Source organism: Carcharodon carcharias, chromosome 19 (assembly GCF_017639515.1).
Source record: "Carcharodon carcharias isolate sCarCar2 chromosome 19, sCarCar2.pri, whole genome shotgun sequence".
In the NCBI taxonomy this organism is placed as follows: domain Eukaryota; kingdom Metazoa; phylum Chordata; class Chondrichthyes; order Lamniformes; family Lamnidae; genus Carcharodon; species Carcharodon carcharias.
In genome coordinates, this window is record NC_054485.1 from 40957333 (window position 1) to 40980031 (window position 22699).

The following is a 22699-nucleotide window of genomic DNA, read 5'->3' on the forward strand; positions in this document are numbered from 1 at the left end:
GCATTAGGAATGCACAGGAGATTGAGATAAGTGTGATATGTGAAGGATCCGCGTGTATGGGAGAGTGTTTGCACGAGGCTCCAAAAGACCTTGCCACACACACACTTCTCCCTCTACTATCACTTGTGGGCCAGATGCTCTTTCCGCAGTGACAGAGGACAAGGTTCGGGGCTCACAGGCAAAGGGGACTCAGGGATAGGACAGTGTCTGAGATTCCTGAGGTGTTCAGCGGCTGCTCCTCCTCTCCTTGGGTGCCCGAGGGCCCCAGCCTGACTTGATGGGAAGGAGCACCTGGAGGGGCATCGATGTGCCGTGTTTCCCTCTCATGTTACAACTGCAGGAACTCAACCATGGCTCCCACATCTGTGTGCAGTTCTGCACACATCTCTGCTTTTTGCTGCACCAGGGTCTCCATGGTTTCCACCATCCTCCCCATGGAGACCTCATACTCGCACATGTGGGCACCACTTCATCAGAGAGCAGGCGGATGCACTCGTCCTACTCATAAGCCACTCTGTTCAGGGCTTCCAACAGCTCTGCGTAATGTTCCCCTGGCTTCTGCTGACTCTCCAGGATGAGTTGGAAGGCCGAACCCAGAGGCTCATCATCTGTCTCGGACCTCATGGATGCCCCTTCCCCAGCAGTCCTCCGAGTGCTGGGGAGCTCGGCTGAACCTGACTCCTCCTGCTGCGGACACATTTCCACGCAGTGACCACCAGATTGTGAACCCGAGCCTGGTCTAGATGTAGGTCCCACTAAGATGAAGTGTCTCTGCACTGGTGGAGTGTGTGGGTAAGCACTGTGACAGGTCTTCCAGGCTACCTATTTCCAGCTCTTCAATGGAGGAGATGTCCTATTGGTTGAAGGGGAGGACATGGATAGAGCAGAGGGACTAGCTGGCTGAGGGTGTCCATCACTTGTCTGACCTTCCTGTGACTGAAGTAGAGGTAATTAGTGCATGGCAGCAGAATCTAGAGCAGGTGAGAGAGCACTCACAGTTGCGTTGAGAGAGGGATGATGTGGTACAGGATCCTTAGGTGAATGCTCACCGCAGACCTCACTGTTGTCACATCCTCGCCAGTCAGCGCAATGGCACTCTCCTCAAATTGAGTGATGGGCCTAATGTGGGCCACTCCACCCTCAGCCTCGGACCTCTGGAAACAGATGGAGAGTGTGAGGGCAGGACACATGGCACTGCATAGAATGTTTGTGTGGTGAGCGGAGCCATAGGCGGGATGAGGACTTGAGCTCAAGAGGATATGACCCTGATGTGAGGGTATGTGCGAGAGTTAGTAGTGGTGTCCCTTGAGGTGTGAGATGCCTGTGGATGTGTGATGGGTTTGAGTATGTGAGAGTTGAGAGTGATGAGAAGAGTGAGTTACCCTGACAGAATGGATGAGACCATTCATCCTGTAGTGGTATTGGGTGGTTGTCTGCTTTTGCAGGGCATTGGCACTGACCACTACTTCCTATGCTGGGTTGATGATCTCGCTGCCCCTCCTGCCACTGGAGCGGGAACAGAGGATATCACAGTGGGCCTTCATGGCATCCAAAAGGCACTCGAGGGACGTGTCACTAAACCTGGGGCCTGCAGTCTTTTAGCCTTTTGGGGCCATCCAGTCTTCTGTGCAGCAGTCGTGGGCTAGAAGTACCAAGAGGTGTGACAGCTGCACTTTAAATGTGGCGCCCGGTGTGATGAAGTGGCGAGGTGATGTTGGGAGGGAGAATGAGAGCCCATCCACCATGGAAACTGCATGATTCCCAGGAATGCATAATTAATCCGATGGGTTGGGACGATACGATGTGAAAAGCTGCCATTGCGACTGGCGAGTAAAACATCGCTTTACCTGACCGCTATCGCACTAAGTGAAAATCTGGGATGATTCCACCATTGTCTTTTGCATTGTAGATGGGACTAATATTAATTATTAAGTGGAGTTTTGGCTGGCATAACTTCAGGAGCAGTGCAAATAATCAACAAATTATGTCTATAGCCAGCTTTTGGAGTAAAATCAGTGTGTTTAACTTAGATACAAATTTCCACAAGGGAAAAACAACATTAAAATATAACTCCTGCAGCACAGTATGCCAAATTACATCAGCGTTCTGTTTTTGCAATAATTTTTGGAATTCATTGTGAACAAACATTATAAATGTATTATTGCAGGGAAAAAAAGTTATTAATTTCTCCTGCAACAAAATATAAGCAAGCTTTGTCACATGACAGAGAAACATTGGAAATACAGAAAATGTCATCAAGATCTGCCTGATGTTTAGGATTCTGGACTAATAAAGTTGGTGCAGAGAAAGCTAAAATGTGAAATCAGCAAGATATTCTGCCAACTTTTTGTTCTTTATACTAAGGCTCTCTTAATTAATATCCTTGATAAGGGAATTAGGAACTACCTGATTAAGAAAAGGACTGATGGTTCTAAGAAGGAGTACAGGCATGGATAATCAACTCTGGTTTATGATGGTTGCATTCCTGTTAGTACCATGGGAATATCATCTGAAATGCAACCAGTCAGGAGTGAATAGCACAGGCTTTGATATGAAATTAATATCATGCCTGTCACTTGATTACCTTTGGAGTTTTGGGAGGAATTTCAGAGAGCTCCTCTTGCTGAAAATGTTACTTTTTAATGTATTTCCATCTGGAGATTAAGGAGGTTGGGGAACGTGCATAACAGCACAAGCCCTACATGGTCTGTTGGAAGAAATCAGCTCAGTGGCTTTTTGAGCCTCCATATGTTATGAGACACTGGACGACAAAGTACAAGAGTAAAGACAATGACAAAAAAAGGGATGATTTAACAGCTATCTTGAGGATGAAAACATGCACAGAGAATGCTCAATGTTTGGAAGCCAAAGGAAACTGTCAAGCACTTGTCACAATAAATTGTGACCCTCAAGTAAATTCACATTCAAAAGCGTGGTGCAATGATTTCAAAATCACTTGTGTTGTAACCCAGAGCTGAGATTTAAAAGTGTCAAATACAAGAGACAACTATGATTATTTTTTTCACAAAGCCCACACTTCTTAATGTGCATTAATTAACCTGCTACCAAATACGTTGGCGTTTACTAAGCATCATCTGGAGTGACCTTGATTGCAGACAGCATACAACCCATGCGCAAAGATATAGAAATCAATTTTATTGTTCTTTTTATATCAATTTTTCCTCCTCTCCTGAACATACGAACGTAAAAATAGGAGAAGTAGGCCATTCGGCTCCTTGAGCCTGTTCCACCATTCAATAAGATTAAGGCTGATCTATTGTGTGTTTCAAATTCCACATTCCCATCTACCCCGATAACCTTTGATTCCCTTGCCTAACAAGAATCTATCTACCTCCGCCTTAAAAATATTCAATGACCCCGCCTCCACCGCCTTCTGTGGCACAGTTCCAAAGTCGCCCAAGCCTCAGAGAAAAAAAATTCTTCTCATCTCTGCTGGGTGACCCCAAATTTTAAAACAGTGCCCCCTGGTTCATGTCCACTTGTTGAGACCATTCAGGGTCTTATATACTTCAATTAAGTCACCCTTCACTCTTCTAAACTCCAGTGGAAACAAGCCCAATCTAACCAATCTCTCCTCATAAGACAGCCCGCTCATTCTAGTTATCAATCCAGTAAACCTCCTCCAATGCATTTACATCCTTCCTTAAATAAGGAGACCAAAACTGCACACAGTATTTGAGATGTGGTCTCACCAATGCCCTGTATAACTGAAGCATAACATCCTTACTTTTATGTTCAAGCCCTCTCGTAATAAATGATAGCATTCTATTAGCCTCTTTAGTTACTTGCTGTACCTGCATGCTAACTTTTTGTGACTCATGCACCAGAACACTTGGGAATTCTGCACCTCGGAACTCTGCTGTCTTTCTCTGTTTAAGTATTACTCTGCCCTTTTATTCCTCCTGTCAAAATGAACTACTTCACATTTCCCAACATTTTACTCCACCTGCCAGATTTTTGCTCACTCACTCAACCTATTTATATCCGTCTGCTACCTCCTTATGTCCTATTCACAACCTATTTTCCTACCTATCTTCGTGTGAAGTTGCAGGTCAAATAGCCATTCTTCAACCATTAACTAAGTGTCAGCATGCTATTCCAGGGGAACATTAGAGTCATGCCAGTTCTGTATCTTACGAGATAACTCATATACCTTTTAGAAGCGGCCACTGCATGAAAATCTGACTTCCCAGACTTTTGGCATTGAGGTCGCTGTAGCCAACACTTGCTATTCCAGAGAAAAAAAAAACAAACAAAAAAACTGCGGATGCTGGAAATCCAAAACAAAAACAGAATTACCTGGAAAAACTCAGCAGGTCTGGCAGCATCGGCGGAGAAGAAAAGAGTTGACGTTTCGAGTCCTCATGACCCTTCGACAGAACTTGAGTTCGAGTCCAGGAAAGAGCTGAAATATAAGCTGGTTTAAGGTGTGTGTGTGGGGGGCGGAGAGATAGAGAGACAGAGAGGTGGAGGGGGTTGGTGTGGTTGTAGCGACAAACAAGCAGTGATAGAAGCAGAATATCAAAAGATGTCAACAACAATAGTACAATAGAACACATAGGTGTTAAAGATAAAGTTGGTGATATTATCTAAACGAATGTGCTAATTAAGAATGGATGGTAGGGCACTCAAGGTATAGCTCTAGTGGGTTTTTTTTTTTTATTTTATATAATGGAAATAGGTGGGAAAAGGAAAATCTTTATAATTTATTGGGAAAAAAAAAAAGAGAAGGGGGAAACAGAAAGGGGGTGAGGATGGGGGAGGGGACTCACGACCTAAAGTTGTTGAATTCAATATTCAGTCCGGAAGGCTGTAAAGTCCCTAGTCGGAAGATGAGGTGTTGTTCCTCCAGTTTGCGTTGGGCTTCACTGGAACAATGCAGCAAGCCAAGGACAGACATGTGGGCAAGAGAGCAGGGTGGAGTGTTAAAATGGCAAGCGACAGGGAGGTTTGGGTCATTCTTGCGGACAGACCGCAGGTGTTCTGCAAAGCGGTCGCCCAGTTTACGTTTGGTCTCTCCAATGTAGAGGAGACCACATTGGGAGCAACGAATGCAGTAGACTAAGTTGGGGGAAATGCAAGTGAAATGCTGCTTCACTTGAAAGGAGTGTTTGGGTCCTTGGACGGTGAGGAGAGAGGAAGTGAAGGGGCAGGTGTTGCATCTTTTGCGTGGGCAAGGGGTTGTGCCATAGGAGGGGGTTGAGGAGTAGGGGGTGATGGAGGAGTGGACCAGGGTGTCCCGGAGGGAGCGATCCCTACGGAATGCCGATAAGGGGGGTGAAGGGAAGATGTGTTTGGTAGTGGCATCATGCTGGAGTTGGCGGAAATGGCGGAGGATGATCCTTTGAATGCGGAGGCTGGTGGGGTGATAAGTGAGGACAAGGGGGACCCTATCATGTTTCTGGGAGGGAGGAGAAGGAGTGAGGGCGGATGCGCGGGAGATGGGCCGGACACGGTTGAGGGCCCTGTCAACGACCGTGGGTGGAAAACCTCGGTTAAGGAAGAAGGAGGACATGTCAGAGGAACTGTTTTTGAATGTAGCATCATCGGAACAGATGCGACGGAGGCGAAGGAACTGAGAGAATGGGATGGAGTCCTTACAGGAAGTGGGGTGTGAGGAGCTGTAGTCGAGATAGCTGTGGGTGTCGGTGGGTTTGTAATGGATATTGGTGGACAGTCTATCACCAGAGATTGAGACAGAGAGGTCAAGGAAGGGAAGGGAAGTGTCAGAGATGGACCACGTGAAAATGATGGAGGGGTGGAGATTGGAAGCAAAATTAATAAATTTTTCCAAGTCCTGACGAGAGCATGAAGCAGCACCGAAATAATCATCGATGTACCGGAGAAAGAGTTGTGGAAGGGGGCCGGAGTAGGACTGCAACAAGGAATGTTCCACATACCCCATAAAGAGACAGGCATAGCTGGGGCCCATGCGGGTACCCATAGCCACACCTTTTATTTGGAGGAAGTGAGAGGAGTTGAAGGAGAAATTGTTCAGCGTGAGAACAAGTTCAGCCAGACGGAGGAGAGTAGTGGTGGATGGGGATTGTTCGGGCCTCTGTTCGAGGAAGAAGCTAAGGGCCCTCAGACCATCCTGGTGGGGGATGGAGGTGTAGAGGGATTGGACGTCCATGGTGAAGAGGAAGCGGTAGGGGCCAGGGAACTGGAAATTGTTGATGTGACGTAAGGTGTCAGAGGAATCACGGATGTAGGTGGGAAGGGACTGGACAAGGGGAGAGAGAAGGGAGTCAAGATAACGAGAAATGAGTTCTGTGGGGCAGGAGCAAGCTGAGACGATCGGTCTACCGGGGCAGTTCTGTTTGTGGATTTTGGGTAGGAGATAGAAGCGGGCCGTCCGAGGTTGGGCAACTATCAGGTTGGAAGCTGTGGGAGGGAGATCCCCAGAGGAGATGAGGTCAGTGACAGTCCTGGAAACAATGGCTTGATGTTCAGTGGTGGGGTCATGGTCCAGGGAGAGGTAGGAGGAAGTGTCTGCGAGTTGACGCTCAGCCTCCGCGTGGTAGAGGTCAGTGCGCCAGACAACAACAGCACCACCCTTGTCAGCGGGTTTGATGACAATGTCAGGGTTGGTCCAACCCTGACATTGTCATCAAACCCGCTGACAAGGGTGGTGCTGTTGTTGTCTGGCGCACTGACCTCTACCACGCGGAGGCTGAGCGTCAACTCGCAGACACTTCCTCCTACCTCTCCCTGGACCATGACCCCACCACTGAACATCAAGCCATTGTTTCCAGGACTGTCACTGACCTCATCTCCTCTGGGGATCTCCCTCCCACAGCTTCCAACCTGATAGTTGCCCAACCTCGGACGGCCCGCTTCTATCTCCTACCCAAAATCCACAAACAGAACTGCCCCGGTAGACCGATCGTCTCAGCTTGCTCCTGCCCCACAGAACTCATTTCTCGTTATCTTGACTCCCTTCTCTCTCCCCTTGTCCAGTCCCTTCCCACCTACATCTGTGATTCCTCTGACACCTTACGTCACATCAACAATTTCCAGTTCCCTGGCCCCTACCGCTTCCTCTTCACCATGGACGTCCAATCCCTCTACACCTCCATCCCCCACCAGGATGGTCTGAGGGCCCTTAGCTTCTTCCTCGAACAGAGGCCCGAACAATCCCCATCCACCACTACTCTCCTCCGTCTGGCTGAACTTGTTCTCACGCTGAACAATTTCTCCTTCAACTCCTCTCACTTCCTCCAAATAAAAGGTGTGGCTATGGGTACCCGCATGGGCCCCAGCTATGCCTGTCTCTTTATGGGGTATGTGGAACATTCCTTGTTGCAGTCCTACTCCGGCCCCCTTCCACAACTCTTTCTCCGGTACATCGATGATTATTTCGGTGCTGCTTCATGCTCTCGTCAGGACTTGGAAAAATTTATTAATTTTGCTTCCAATCTCCACCCCTCCATCATTTTCACGTGGTCCATCTCTGACACTTCCCTTCCCTTCCTTGACCTCTCTGTCTCAATCTCTGGTGATAGACTGTCCACCAATATCCATTACAAACCCACCGACACCCACAGCTATCTCGACTACAGCTCCTCACACCCCACTTCCTGTAAGGACTCCATCCCATTCTCTCAGTTCCTTCGCCTCCGTCGCATCTGTTCCGATGATGCTACATTCAAAAACAGTTCCTCTGACATGTCCTCCTTCTTCCTTAACCGAGGTTTTCCACCCACGGTCGTTGACAGGGCCCTCAACCGTGTCCGGCCCATCTCCCGCGCATCCGCCCTCACTCCTTCTCCTCCCTCCCAGAAACATGATAGGGTCCCCCTTGTCCTCACTTATCACCCCACCAGCCTCCGCATTCAAAGGATCATCCTCCGCCATTTCCGCCAACTCCAGCATGATGCCACTACCAAACACATCTTCCCTTCACCCCCCTTATCGGCATTCCGTAGGGATCGCTCCCTCCGGGACACCCTGGTCCACTCCTCCATCACCCCCTACTCCTCAACCCCCTCCTATGGCACAACCCCTTGCCCACGCAAAAGATGCAACACCTGCCCCTTCACTTCCTCTCTCCTCACCGTCCAAGGACCCAAACACTCCTTTCAAGTGAAGCAGCATTTCACTTGCATTTCCCCCAACTTAGTCTACTGCATTCGTTGCTCCCAATGTGGTCTCCTCTACATTGGAGAGACCAAACGTAAACTGGGCGACCGCTTTGCAGAACACCTGCGGTCTGTCCGCAAGAATGACCCAAACCTCCCTGTCGCTTGCCATTTTAACACTCCACCCTGCTCTCTTGCCCACATGTCTGTCCTTGGCTTGCTGCATTGTTCCAGTGAAGCCCAACGCAAACTGGAGGAACAACACCTCATCTTCCGACTAGGGACTTTACAGCCTTCCGGACTGAATATTGAATTCAACAACTTTAGGTCGTGAGTCCCCTCCCCCATCCTCACCCCCTTTCTGTTTCCCCCTTCTCTTTTTTTTTTCCCAATAAATTATAAAGATTTTCCTTTTCCCACCTATTTCCATTATATAAAATAAAAAAAAAAACCCACTAGAGCTATACCTTGAGTGCCCTACCATCCATTCTTAATTAGCACATTCGTTTAGATAATATCACCAACTTTATCTTTAACACCTATGTGTTCTATTGTACTATTGTTGTTGACATCTTTTGATATTCTGCTTCTATCACTGCTTGTTTGTCGCTACAACCACACCAACCCCCTCCACCTCTCTGTCTCTCTATCTCTCCGCCCCCCACACACACACCTTAAACCAGCTTATATTTCAGCTCTTTCCTGGACTCGAACTCAAGTTCTGTCGAAGGGTCATGAGGACTCGAAACGTCAACTCTTTTCTTCTCCACTTGCTATTCCAGCTGAGTGCGTGTAAACCAAAGGGCAAAGACTTTCTGTTTTTACTATTGACAACATGTGGCCCTTTTACTAATTAAATGCGGTATTACATGCCATTCTCTATTTAATGCTGGAAAAAGAATGCAAACATTGGTAATCTGACAATTTGAGCACAACGATAACTAGTGTGGAAAACAGAAAATATGATGAGTTGGGGAGAGGGTCTTTCCTCTTAATAAATGGAATAATAAATTTGTGAAAAGCACGAAGCATTTTTGTTTAAACGTGGCAAGGTATTGGTTGCTTCCTGTCAACCAGCTTCCTTAAGAGAAAATAAAATGCCTGAGTTCATTTTGGTCTAAGGTATTTTGACCAAACCAGGTACCTTGGGGAGAAGCACTTCCATTCAATCTAAATATTCTCATTGGATGGGCGTATTTCTGTTAATGGTAGGTGACTCCCCACATTCCATTTCAACATACACTGGAAATCCTTATCACACCCTGGTCCTTTACTGTGGGTCTCATTTTGAAGGTGTTTACATATATCTGCAGGCCCTGTTACACCATGGTTGGCCTTTTTTAACGTTAAATGTCATGTGATGGAACGTTAGCTCTCAAAACTATTGCTGTGATTATATGGTGACCTTGTGTGTCAGCAGACATTTAAACTAAAATCCACTTCGACTATACAGCAATGTGCTTGCCCTTATCCCTATGGACCTTCATTCTTGCTAGCATGTTGATGTTTGTACTTAAATTGGCTCCTCTGTCTTCAGCTGTTTAGGCACTAGGCACAGGAATCTCCTCACCCATCCAACCACTAAATATTTGTGCCGCTCCATCTCACTCTCTCTTTTTAAGGCACTCCTTTTGTTTGTTGAAGCTTTTGGGGACTTGTCTGTGATGATTGTCACTTTAAGACTAGTTCAACTGAGTAGGGGGTCACATGATTTGTTCAACCAATGTGTGGCTAGCACGGGGGAATAAATTCTAGGAAGGGGTTTCCTAGGAAAAAATGGTTGTATGAGGGGCTGGCTGGATACAAGTAGCCACGGAAGCTCTCGTGTAAATAAAGTTCATTTTGTGTTTCTACACTGTCTTAACATCTCCTTCTATGTTTGGGAGTTAATATTTTGGCTGATTATGCTACTTTGAAGTGCATGGAACATTGTACCATGTTAAATGTGCCATATAAATACAGGTTGTTGTTGATGCTGACTCTCCAAAATATCAACGCAGCCTCTTAAACTTCCCCTGTCCTGCCCAAGGACCGGGGAACACTGCACCACGTTGGCCAGCCAACTTTCTCTCCATACTCTTCTTCCTCCCATCTCCCTTCCTCAATCCTCCTTCCACAAGTCAGCCCTGACAGTAAGTGGGGCAGACAGGACAAAATCTTCCAGGGCCACAGGACCCATTCCATCACTGCCACTTGCATGTGGAGGATGAAGAAGAGGTGGCCATTGATGGTATTGGCAGGGGTGAGAGATGAAAACACCGCCAAGGAAGTTTTTCAAATTTCCTCCTGAAACTTGGTGGGGGGGGGGGGTTGGTGAACCAGAATTTTCCTTCAATGTAGCAAATTTTCGATTTTTTCAAACTCCCTCGATCACAAGGGCTGGCATTTTTAACTTAGTGCGGGTTTCAGATTGGAATAGGGTGTGTGGTAACTCTTTCGAGTACAAACACATTTCCATCTGTTCCTATTCAGATGAAGTTACATTGTTTCATAGTTTGCCATTGTGAGATTTGAACTCTTGATCTTGGGGTTACAAACCCAGTACCATAACCACTTGGCTATTTAGGCCAAGCGTGTACCTTTAAGAGAATGTAGTTAACCGACCATGTGACTATATCAACCAATCGCTGTACAGCACGGGCTACTTTAGTAACTGGAAGTCTGGAGCTGGAGGTGATTGAAGAAGCATACATTGTGTTACTGTTCTGTTCTTGGTTCCAATAAATCACCAGTGCTTGTTCAGTTAATCGGTCTCTCTGCCTAAATTGTTTCAAGCACCAACTAATGTGTTAATCTCAAGGGCGCAGCTCACGTTCACTGGACAAAGCGAACCGGATAGCCAAAAACATCAAAGGGTAGGTGCACAATTTGGCACGGCCAGCTTCCTTGCCAGTTGGCTGCCATGATCCCGACCTTGAGCCATTTTCAATGACGGCGGCGGGAAGTCGATTCAGGTCAGTTTTCATAATTACAGAAACTATTCCCCCCTCCAAATGGAATTTCCAGTCTGCAAATTAAGCGGCCCACATTGGCCTGAACCACATGCAGGCCAATGTGGTGGGCTCAGGTGGGGATGGGGGTGGGTGGAAAGTGGGAGCACTGGGGAGTGTGATGTGATAGATCACATGAGGTTGTCCCTTCAGGATCAAGGCCAGGCAGATGTGGCTGTTTTATTTATTTTTTTTACATACTTCATCTCTTCATCTTCACATGTTGAGGTGCCCTCTCTTTCTCCATCACAAATTGACAGCTCCCACTCAGCCAATAGGGCTACCATGTTGGGAGGCCAGCTCCTATTGGCCCTCCATCCTTAATTGGACAGCGAGCCTGCTCTCTGCCATTATCTGACCTGGGGCTTTAAAACTGTGGACAGGCGTGTCCATTGTCAGGACCTGGAACCCAACCCAAAATTGAAAATCCCACCCCTGGATTCTCTAGGTATCTTCAAAGATGAGATTTTTTTTTTAAGCATGTACTTAAAAATACTGCAGATGACAAATGCTTACTAAGATCATAGTGAGTGGCTATTTAGACAGATAAAATCCTATGGACACCAACAGTCAAACAGGAAACAAATTCTCTCCAGCAATATCAATCACAGTTTGAAAATTAAAAAAGATACTTGACAGAAATCCTTTGTGAGATCTTCTATTACTCTTATTCATTTTCCATGTGCCTCTGTTTTATCAATGCTAAAAATGTAACCTTTAAGTGTCTTTTTGTTAAAAAATTAATTCACTCCCCTGAGTTAAGATCGGCCCTGTCAGTATTGATGTAAAAATGATTTGTTTGCAATGAAAATTAACCATGAGATTTAAAGTTCTTCGCAAATCTGAACTAAGCAAAATATATCCACCTGGATCTATTTCCCTCTTTCCTTGTGTTTTACACTTTCTATGGGTCAAGTGAATAGACTGATTTCTGACACTGGCGCCCCATAGTCAGTTGTGACAAATTCTCTGCTTCATTCCCTCCCAAGATCGCTGCTGGTGCCTCTTCTAAGTACAGCAAGTCATTATGTGTGGCACCACTGGCATGGGCTTGTATTCTACCACTTCATGGCACCACCGTGCCATCTAATAGTGAAGATTCTTTATTAATTTGATAAGCGGACTGTGGTTTACTTTCAGCTTACTGCCAGGCAGCTGAAGGTTTTAAAGAGCTCCTGAGGCTGCCAATCAATTTCATTGCAAAGTCAAGATGCTTCAATCCAACAATAGCATTCTAAATGCATATCAGGTTTTACACCCAACAACCAAGTGCTCAAGCATATTCAAAACAGAAATGTTCACTGAGGGTAAATTTCAGTGATCCATCCAATGAGTGTAATATATTTTTAGATTTATCTATGCCAAACGCTACCTCCCAGCATAGTGCATGCAAAGCTGAGGTGCTCTTAGCTCCATGCCAAGAAGCCATGTAAGAGGGCAGGGGCTTCAAAGATTACTGGACCACAAACTTCCCCACCATGTAAACTTCTGTATCTCACAAGCACTTTTTTTAATGACCTGCTCAAGGTTTATGCCTTGTGGCAGATTGAGTACATTAACCCACGTCCTATTTGGGCAAAGTGTACATTATGCTGTGACACTTCCATATCTCCACATCTGAAATTTCTAATGTCCTATGAATCATGAAGAAAAACTAAAGATATTGCAAACTTGGTTATTTCAATTTGTTCCCATTGACTTTATTGAGCAACACATTAATTGGGAAAAAGTCATCAAAAAGGCTGAATGGAATTTTGGCCTTTATCTTGACCAAGCGGATTGGAATACAAATGATGCTTCACTTGTACTTGCATCTCAGTTATGCATGCACAATCCTTCTGGAGTGCCGTATTAAATTTTGGGCACTGCATTTCTGTAAGGATGCATTATTGGTATTGGTTAGTGTACCAGCACAGAGTCATCAAAAAGATACTGGTTTTAATTGTAAGGGCAGGTTGTGGAATCCTGACTGGTATTCATTTCAGTTTAGAAAATTGAGGAGATCTTCAATCATTGTTTAATTTTACTGACTTCTACTACCTTTTAATATGGTATGTGGGTCCTGATTTTGCAGTCCCAAAACAGGGCCATATGGAGGTGGGATGGCAAAAAAAATGGCCACCAAGCAATTCTGGTCAAAGACCCACCTCCTTTTTTGCCAGTGGCCATTTTGGACGCTGGGGAGGAAGCCCGCCACTCCCAGACCCAAGTTCAGACCTTGCAGGACTTTTATCAGGGCAGACAGCTTTCTGCCACCCTGCCAAATAAGAAGAGGCAGGAAGGCCTCAAGGGTGGGACAGTAGGCCAGGATTAGAGGAATTTTAAGGGCTTAATGGTGGCAAGTTAATGTTAAGGGAGCTCAGTAAGGGAGCAGCTAGAGGCAGGGGATGACTTGAATGCTGCCTCAGGTCTGCCGATTGAGATGAAAGATCCGACTCTAACACAAAGTGGGCCTTCCACTCCCAAAATCCTGTTTTCTAGCAGCCTGGTGATGGAGGCAGGATTGCAACATGGAATCATTTCTGCCTTTTGATACCTACCTCCCATTGCAAAAACCAGCTCATGTTGTCTCAGCATCTACCTCCTGACCTAAGTGCCTGATTCCTGTAGCTTAGCTCATTTTTATTCAAATAAAGGAAACAAAAATCTGCTCATCTTTTCTCCACTTGCGGTCTCTGGCTAACAATGCTGTAATGTTGGGATACTTTGACCAATTTAATCTATTTTAAGTTATTCTCACAAGGAGCAATGTAATTGTGGTGCTTGAGGTGACAAAGGGTTGAGACAAAACAAGATACTTTCTCTGGTTGGGAAATGAAGAACAATGTGCATAATCTTAAAAAACTAGGTCACTGAAGTCTAAAATCAGGAATCACTTGTTCCACATTGTGAGTGAAGGAAATCTAGAACTCTCTCCCTCAATAAGCTGTCAATGCTGGTTCAACTAAAAATGTCAAAATTGAGATTGATAGACTTTTGTTAGTTAAGGCTACCAGTTGGGTTATGGGTCAAAAATGGGTATATGGACTTGAGGGGTTGGTTGGCCTAACCCTTTTCCCATGTTCTCACAGTGTCCCATTGTGGTGCAGCATAGGTTCCCCAACTTTGGTCAAATTGCCAGAGAGAGACACTAAATGGAGGCATGGCATTGAAAATTAGTTGGTGGCCTCATGTGCTTTGCTCAACCTTCTCAACGGTGCATTATCCAACCTCCTAAATAGGGAGTGGCGCATATCTCAGAGTAGAGAGGAAGAATAGAAAATATTCATAAACTTGAGAAACAAAAATTTATTTAAAATTAATTGCATTTTAATGGTCTGCATAATGATCTCAGCTACAATCATGGTTAGGAGGTATTATGCTTTTATTACTAATAAACAAACCCTTTTCTTAGTTGTGCAAAAGATCATTCTTGTCTGAAAGAGTTTAAACCATGTTTGCATCAGCATAGTTAAGCTGCTTCTCAGCATGTCTGTCGACTCAATTGTACGTATCTCATTAAATTTTTAATGAATTTTCACTGCAATAAGCCTGGACATACTCTTAATGCTCATGTGCAGACAGACAAATGCTCTAATTAATCCCATTCCGAAGACCAATCTCAGTATTATCCTCCACTGGATTATCTATCTGCACATCACGTTTATCCTGTGAGTTGTAAGAGACACGAACAGCCTTCCTGATGCAGATCACAAAATCAAAGATTTTCATACATGCTTAATGTGGAGAGAGGTTATTCTCTGAAAGATATTCAGAAAAATGAATCCATTGCTGATGATATCAGTTGAACATTGTGGCCACCTTGATTACCGTCCTTACATGGCCAAAATTGGGGTCTTCAGGTTGAAACTTCAGACTTTATTTAATTCAAAAAGCCTTCATGTCAGCTGATTTTCATTCATTTCTCACCTATCCACTCAGTCTCAGCCATTACTCAGATATAAACACTCTCCTCTGAGTCAAAATGTGAAAGGTTCAAGTCCCACTCCAGAGACTTGAATATAAAAATCTGGGTTGACACTCCAACACAGTAATGAAGGAGAACTACACTGCCTGAAGTGCTGTCTTTTGGATGGGATGTTAAAATGAGGTCCTGTCCGTGCTCTCAAGTGGATACTCATGGCACTATTTTGATCAAATGCAGGGGAAGTATCCCCCAGTGTCCTGGTCAGTATTTATTCCTGAATCAACATCATTATAACAGATTATCTAGTCATTATCATATTGATGTTTCTGGGAGTTTGTTTTGCACAAATTGGCTGCTTCATCTCCTACATTACAAAAGTGAGTACACTTCAAAAGTACTTCATTGGCTGTAAAGCGCTTTGGGATGTCGAAGGGTAGTGAAAGGCACTACAGAAATGCTATTATTTCTCAGTATTGCATCCATAGTTAAAGATCTACAGGTTACTTCCCCTGCAGAAAATGCTTTCCCCTACCAGTAGAGATTTCTGACACCTCTCCTTCAAAAGGCAAATCACTTGGAACAATCAAAGCTTACAAGATGGAGATCGATAGATGTTTGTTCGATATGGGTATTAAGGTATATAGAGCAAAGGCAGGAAGCTGGAGTTGAGGTGCAGATCAAAAATGTTCTTATTGAATGATAGGACATGCTCAAGGGGCTGAATAGCCCTATTTTCCTAATTTCCCTCATAAGTGTATGAGGTAATAATTTAGAACTGCTATGCACAATATTACTGCCCTACTCTAGCGTATTTACTCTTTTTTTCTTCAATATTCTAACCCACAAATATTAATTTTCCGGGAGTTTTTTTTTTGCATTAATGCTCTTATGGACCAAAACTGCGATCAAATCTGAAACTGTTTTGGAGTAGCACAATTAAACAAGATATTACAGAGACAAGCAAAAGTTTATACCTTGTTTAGATCAATGAAAATTCTGAAGAAAGAAGAACCCAGAAGAACTGACTAATAAAAAACATTAGAAATTATTTTAGTGCATTCTTCCCTCTCTCCCTCACACTTCACTCACAAAGTTGGGAGGTCCAGAGATGACTTTCTCCAAGGAGGCTTTTTATGATACTCTGAGCATGAAGCTGTTACCTCAACTGTACACCCCACCCTTCGCCACCCTGCCTTCACCCATCACCATTGCATCGTTCAGATTGTAAAGCATCATCAGTACAAGCTCATGTTACATTTTCAGTGTTTTAATGGAGTATCACCATTTCCTATGAACTATTGTACATATTTTACATTAATCCCATAGAATTGGATGGCAAATGAACCCAAAATATATATCAAATCAAACATTTAAGGTGTGGTTGGAGGTGATGCATTTTCCCAAAGTACATTGAGAATTGCCTGTTGAACAAATCTTCTATCAAAATTATTCATTTAATAAATCCAAAACATAACTTCAAGGGAAAATACACATCTGCTTCATGTAGCAATTTACATGCAAATCACATTTTATGTTGCCATAAATGAGGGCTAATTGTCTGATTTGTTCCTAACTTTGGCTTTAAAAGCAGCAACAACATAGAAACTGTACAAAAGCCTTTTAATTATATGCCCACAGAATAATTTTTAATTAAGATTCCTTTGTTATTAGCCGAAATGATTTTCTTACCCAATCGTACTGCCAGGATCTGCTTCAACAGACCAGGTGCAGTGTAGATTGTGGTCATATGGTGCCGGGTACCCAGGTGAAAAGATTCTTCCAGAAGTCTCTCCGATGATGTGACCTCCACATTCAGCTGAAAATATTGATAGAATGAGAAAACAAAGTTTGAATGATTCACACACAAATGATAATAAAAGCTACAAGAGGGAGCAGCAGGAAACATCGAAGAAATAATACGAAGGAACCTTCAAGAGGAGTCAATTGATTTGCTTTAATTGAACTGTGAATGAAAGACAATAGGCATACGGAGCTGCTGAACAACATTATAAATCTTGCATTTATAATTTCTGTTCTGCTGTGGAAACAATTAACTCCAGTTTCCCTGGCAGTCATTCTGGATTGTCCTTCAAATCTTGGGAGGGTCAAATAATTTTTCTACTTTCCAAAAACCAGATGGGTACTTTTCCTTCATCACAGGAAGATGATCTGCATAAGCATGACTCTCAGACTGTCTTTGAGTTCATTCCATAAGCTCAGAAATGGGGGATCTGCTCCTCTTGCATAACTATCCATTATGGAATGGTGCAGCTCAGCATGGCGGGGATGGGAGATGGGGGAAAGGGTACTAATGCAATACTGCATTTTATATTAAAATAATGCCAGAAGAGTCATGAATTCATTATTAAGAAAGCAAAGATTTAATATTGTAACCTCTGACCACGTTATGAACTCTCAGCTTTCACTGTGTCTTCTACTGCACTCAAGAGGATTCCTATGCATCAATGATTGCTTAACTAAAAAAGGATGTAAGAGTACAGAAAATGCCGGTCAGTCTTTGATTTTAAAGACAAGATTTTACCCTTGGGAGATACAGTGGGCAGCAAGAGTAGGCAAGGTGAGAGGGTTGAGATCCTTTCATTTCATCTGTCCCATGTTCATTCTGAATTCTCACAGTGTGCAGTGTTGATATGGTTGTCTTAGAAACACAGAAATCACTCGAGAACAATGTCCAGAGGCACAGAGGAGGCTCAGTGGTGAATTACTAAGCCTGCGAGGCCAGGAATAATATTTTAAAAAGGAAGGATCATTGCCCCACCAAGTTTCAACATCAGCTAAAATCTACAAGAGGACAGCAATCTCAACTCCCCAGATGAGGAGGAAACTCAGAAGCAACCGTTATATAGTTACCTCCATCCATCAATGCATCACAGGTTTTAAGGTTGCTGTGTAACATGAGACCACTTCATTTCAATTCAAAAACTTGAGCTTGACAGGGTAGATGCTGAGAGGTTATTTCCCCCGACTGCAGAGTCAAAAATTAACGGGCATAGTCCTAGGATAAGGGTTGATCATTTAAGACTCAGATACGGAGGAATAGCTTCACTCCAAGGGTTGCGAATCCTCTGAATTTTTTACTCCAGAGGGCAGTGGATGCTCAGTCGTTGAGTATATTCAATACTGAGATAGATGGATTCTTGGAACCTAAGATAATCAAGGGATATTAGAATCCAGTAAGAAGGTGAAATTGATGTCAAAGATCAGCCATGATCTTGTTGAATAGCACAGCAGGCTCGAGGACCGTATGATGTACTTTTGCTCCTTCTGCTTATGTTCTTATGAAACAAGGTAATAATTTTTGAAAGGGTCCAAACCAGTAAGGCACCTATTAATAAAATGGGAAATTAAAATCAATAAACAAAATAACGATATGGAGGTAGGGAAACATGATTCATGATTTTAAAATCTGATGGAATTCTATAGGATGAATAAGGTTGTTGTGCTAAGGGAGAACTGAGAGACATGGTTATAAGCTATAAAAGTATCACAAATTAAATCTATCTTAAGGAATCTGTTTTTACACTTGTGATTTAGTACTTGAATAGATCATCATCAAAAGCAGTACCTAGAGTCTTGACTGAAGTGTTCCAAAATAAATAGATTTTGATTCCACAGTGGCTTTTGATCCAACACAAAAATGAGATGAAAATGGCGTGAGGTGACTCCTGAACTGATTGCACTTATCTCTTCCCTCTTGATATTGGTTTTTAATTTGAATTTTTCAACAATTCAGCCAATTTTATGTTGACGTTAGCAATGAATCAGATGTTAAACCATATTAGAATTGTTCCAATGAAATGGTTCCCTAGCTCCCTGTAATGACTTAATGTACCGGACAGGTTTCAACAAGAAACAGATAAAGTTTATTGCAGCGAGCTTTTCAGATGCTACATGCTTGAACAGGATCCTCGAGGGGAAGCCCCACCCTCTGGGTGACCTACACTTAGGGCTCATTGGTCGGAGCCTCTAAGAACATCATGTGACTCCTGATAGACAGTGGGAGAGGCTATACCTTCAGTACTATACCTTTAGTGTTTTACAGTTTCATTTACAGAGGACATTTAAATATTCAACAATATATACATATTTACAACTCAGGTAACTAAAGATTAAGTCTCTTAGGTACTTTCTTTATTTGGTTAGAGCGGTGTAGCTCTACCACTTGAGGTTCTTCCACAGGATCGACATGATCAAGAACTGCAGCACCAGGTACATCATTAGGAAGTGACAGGTCAGGGTTAAGCAACTCTACAGAGACCTCAGGCATGTTTATTCTAGGTTGATATGCCACCTCAGGGATTAATGGTTTGATGTTAATCAAAGGCGGAATTGAAGGTTGTTGGACTGTCTCTCTATCCCAAAAATGGTCCACATATTTTCGTATAATTCTGTCTTCCACTTCTGCCTGGAAGGATAAGGAACCAATTTCTGAGACAATGGTTCCAGGAACCCAAAAAGGTCCACTTCCAAAATTCCCCATGAATACTGTGTCTCCTGCAGTGAATGTGTGAGCTTTGTGATGAATATTGTGATTCCATTTTTGATTACTCCGATTCCTCTCTACCTTCCCCTCTAAGTTTGACATCACCTTGTAAGTAGGCGGCATTTCATCAATAATTCAGAGTGTTGAACCCATAGCTGTACGATAACTGTGAAGTGGGAAAGTTGAGTTTCTAGAGTACCTTCTGATAACCTCTTCATTCCAGATTTGAAAGTTTGCACAGCTCTCTCAGCTAAACCATTTGATGAGGGATGGTATGGGGCTGTTGTAATATATTGATTCTATTTAAATTCATGTATCTCTGAAACTCTGTACTGGTAAAAACTGTACAGTTATCAGAAATGATTATTTCAGGTAGGCCATGTAAGCTAAAACAATGACACAGCTTTCTGATAGTTGCGCTCAATATTGGTGAACTGACTTTGCACACATTCATCCATTTAGAATGTGCATCTACGATCAGTAAAAACATGGTACCTAAAAATGTTCCTACATAATCAATATGTGGTATAACCCAGGGTCGACCAGGCCACTTCCACAGGTGCAGGGGAGCTGAAGCAGGCAACTCTGACAAAGACAGTGCTTGACTAGGCTTTCAATGTCACTGTCAATGCCTGGCCACCAGACTTGGCTTCGCGCAAGCATTTTCATCTTCGATATGCCTGGATGCGCACTGTGAAGCTTTATCAAGAGTGGTTCTCTACCTTAAGAAGGGATGACAACTCTTGATCACCACAACAAGATTCCATCTTGACAACTTAACTATGATTTTTGGGCATGGAATGGTCTCATCTCTTCAGATACAGGTGAATCCGACCACACTTGCAATAAAAGGCCTCTGACTTTCGACAAAATTGGATCTCTGTTTGTCCAATTTCTAATTTGCTTCATACACACAGGTGAAGAGTCTAAGGAATTCATGACAAGCACATCTTCTTGTGGCACAGGGGTATGTACAATGCTAACCAGTAGCGGTAGATAACTGAGTGCGTCCATATTTGCAATAAGCATAAAGGTATACTCATATGCAGATAATATCAAAGCCAAATGTTGCATTCTTGCTAATGCTATTGGTGGAATGGCTTTACACTGAATAACCACATTAATGAATTATGGTCTAACACAAAGGGTGAAATTTCATCCATACAGGTACTGGTGGAATTTCTTCACAGAGTATCACTGATAAACCTTCCTTTTCTAGTTGGGAATAACCCTTCTCGGCTATGGAGAGGATTCTGGAAACATAGCCAATAGACTTTCTGATCCATCTTCCAATCTATGTGATAACACAGCTCCCACACCATAAGGAGAAGCATCATATGTTAATACCAACGCTTTCGATGGGTCATTGTGTATCAATAAACACAATGAATGCGATAGTTTCTTTACTTTAACAAAGGCTTCTTCCTGTTGTGAATTCCACGACCAATGGTGATTATTTTTTACCAACACTATTTGAACACTATTGACAAGTTTGGCAAGAAGAGGCTATAATAATTGATCATAACCAGGAAGGACTTCAGTTCAGTTACACTGGACAGAGAAGATGCATCTTTGATTGCCCTAACTTTCTCTCCTACCAGTTGCAAATGCATGACATCCACCTTGTGACCCAGTTAAGTAACTTCTGGTGCCTGGAATGTACATTTCTCTTTCTTTAATCGTATGCCAGCTTCTAAGAATCTTCTTAGCACCTCTTCCAGATTGGCCAAGTGGCCTCGGTCTCAGTTGACTCTGTGATCAGAACACCATCTAGGTGTACTACCACTCAGGGAAGTCCTTGCAAAAGACTTGGAAGATGCACATGCAGACGATACACCAAAGGGTAAGCAATTATATTGATAAAGGCCCTTGTGTGTGTTGATAGTCATGTATCCTCTAGATGTGCTATCCAGCTCAAATTGTTGGTAAGCATGGTTCATGTCCAGTTTTGTATAGGGTTTACCTCCAGCTAGCATTGCTTCAGAATAGGATACTTATCTGGTTTGGCTACCTTGTTCACAGTCAATTTATAGTCGCTGCCAATGCGTATAGTTTGGTCAGGCTTAATCACTGGAACTATGGGTGCAGTTCATTCTGAGAATTGGACAGATTGGATGATGCCCAGCTTTTCTAACCAGCACAGTTCTGCATCCACCTTCTCCTTCAACGCATAAGGCACAGGTCTGGCCTTAAAAGAAAAGGGTGACGCCTAAGAATCCACATATATTTTTGCTTGTAAGACTTTTTGCTTCCCTATTTCATCCCAAAATACACTGTCTTATTTCCTTAGTAGTTCAGGAACTCCTCCTGTTCTCAAGTGAAATATTTCAGAGCAGTCAAGTTTGACTTTTTGTAACCAGCCCAACCTAGAAGACTAGGTCCTTTTCCTGTCACTGTTAACACTGAAAGCTGGGCTGTCTGTTGCCTATAAGACACAGGTACTGTGGCGATGTCCTTTACCTGTATAGATTCTCCAGTGAATGTCTTCAATTTAGCGGTTGCCCACTCCAGATTCAGTGGCTGCGTACCTTCATTTAGGTATTTAATGTTCTCTCCTAGCACTGTGGTTGAGGCTTCCGTATCTATCTCCATTATTACCTTCCCATTAACTTAGATTTTGACAGTGAGAGGATCGTTTTTTACAGTGATGACATTATACAGGGAATAAATGTCAGTGTTAGCAGCTTCAGGTTCTGCTGTATTTTTCAAAGCAATCATGCTGGTTTGCTGCTTTATGGACTATTTCAACTTCGCCCTGCATTGCCTTACTACATGACTTTTCTTATGGCGGTAATGGCATTCTGCCTCCTTGAATCTGCAGGTGTCCGGTACGTGGTCAGTCCCACATCTATAACAAATTAACTTTGGAGTCACAACTGAAGTGTTTCTACTAGGCCTTTTCATGTTTCTAACAGCGGACATTGCCTCTCACTTCGCTGCTGTGTCTCTGGTTTTCGCATCACGCCTGACGGTAGGTTCCCACCCCACATGAAGAACAGCCCCACATTGTATGTGTTGCAAAGCCTGCGAGTCTCTCACAGCACTTTCCACAACAAGTGCTATTTCCAGGGTGAGCTTCAAATCAACACCAACCTTTGCGAATAAACAGCACTGAATGGCATCGTCATGAACTCCGCAAACTAATGGGTCCCGCAGCATATTATTTAGTGTGTCCCCGAAGTCACAGTGTTCTGTC

The 22699-nt window shown here is 43.5% G+C and overlaps 1 protein-coding gene across 1 annotated transcript in view; it reads right to left on the reverse strand.

The window, feature by feature from the left end:
- Positions 1–22699, reverse strand: part of csmd2 (CUB and Sushi multiple domains 2) — a 736338-nt gene that overhangs the window by 376087 nt on the left and 337552 nt on the right. Inside the window, exon 20 of the mRNA XM_041212915.1 lies at positions 16689–16815. Within this exon, the coding sequence (XP_041068849.1) occupies positions 16689–16815 (127 nt within the window). The remainder of the gene's footprint in view (positions 1–16688; positions 16816–22699) is intronic.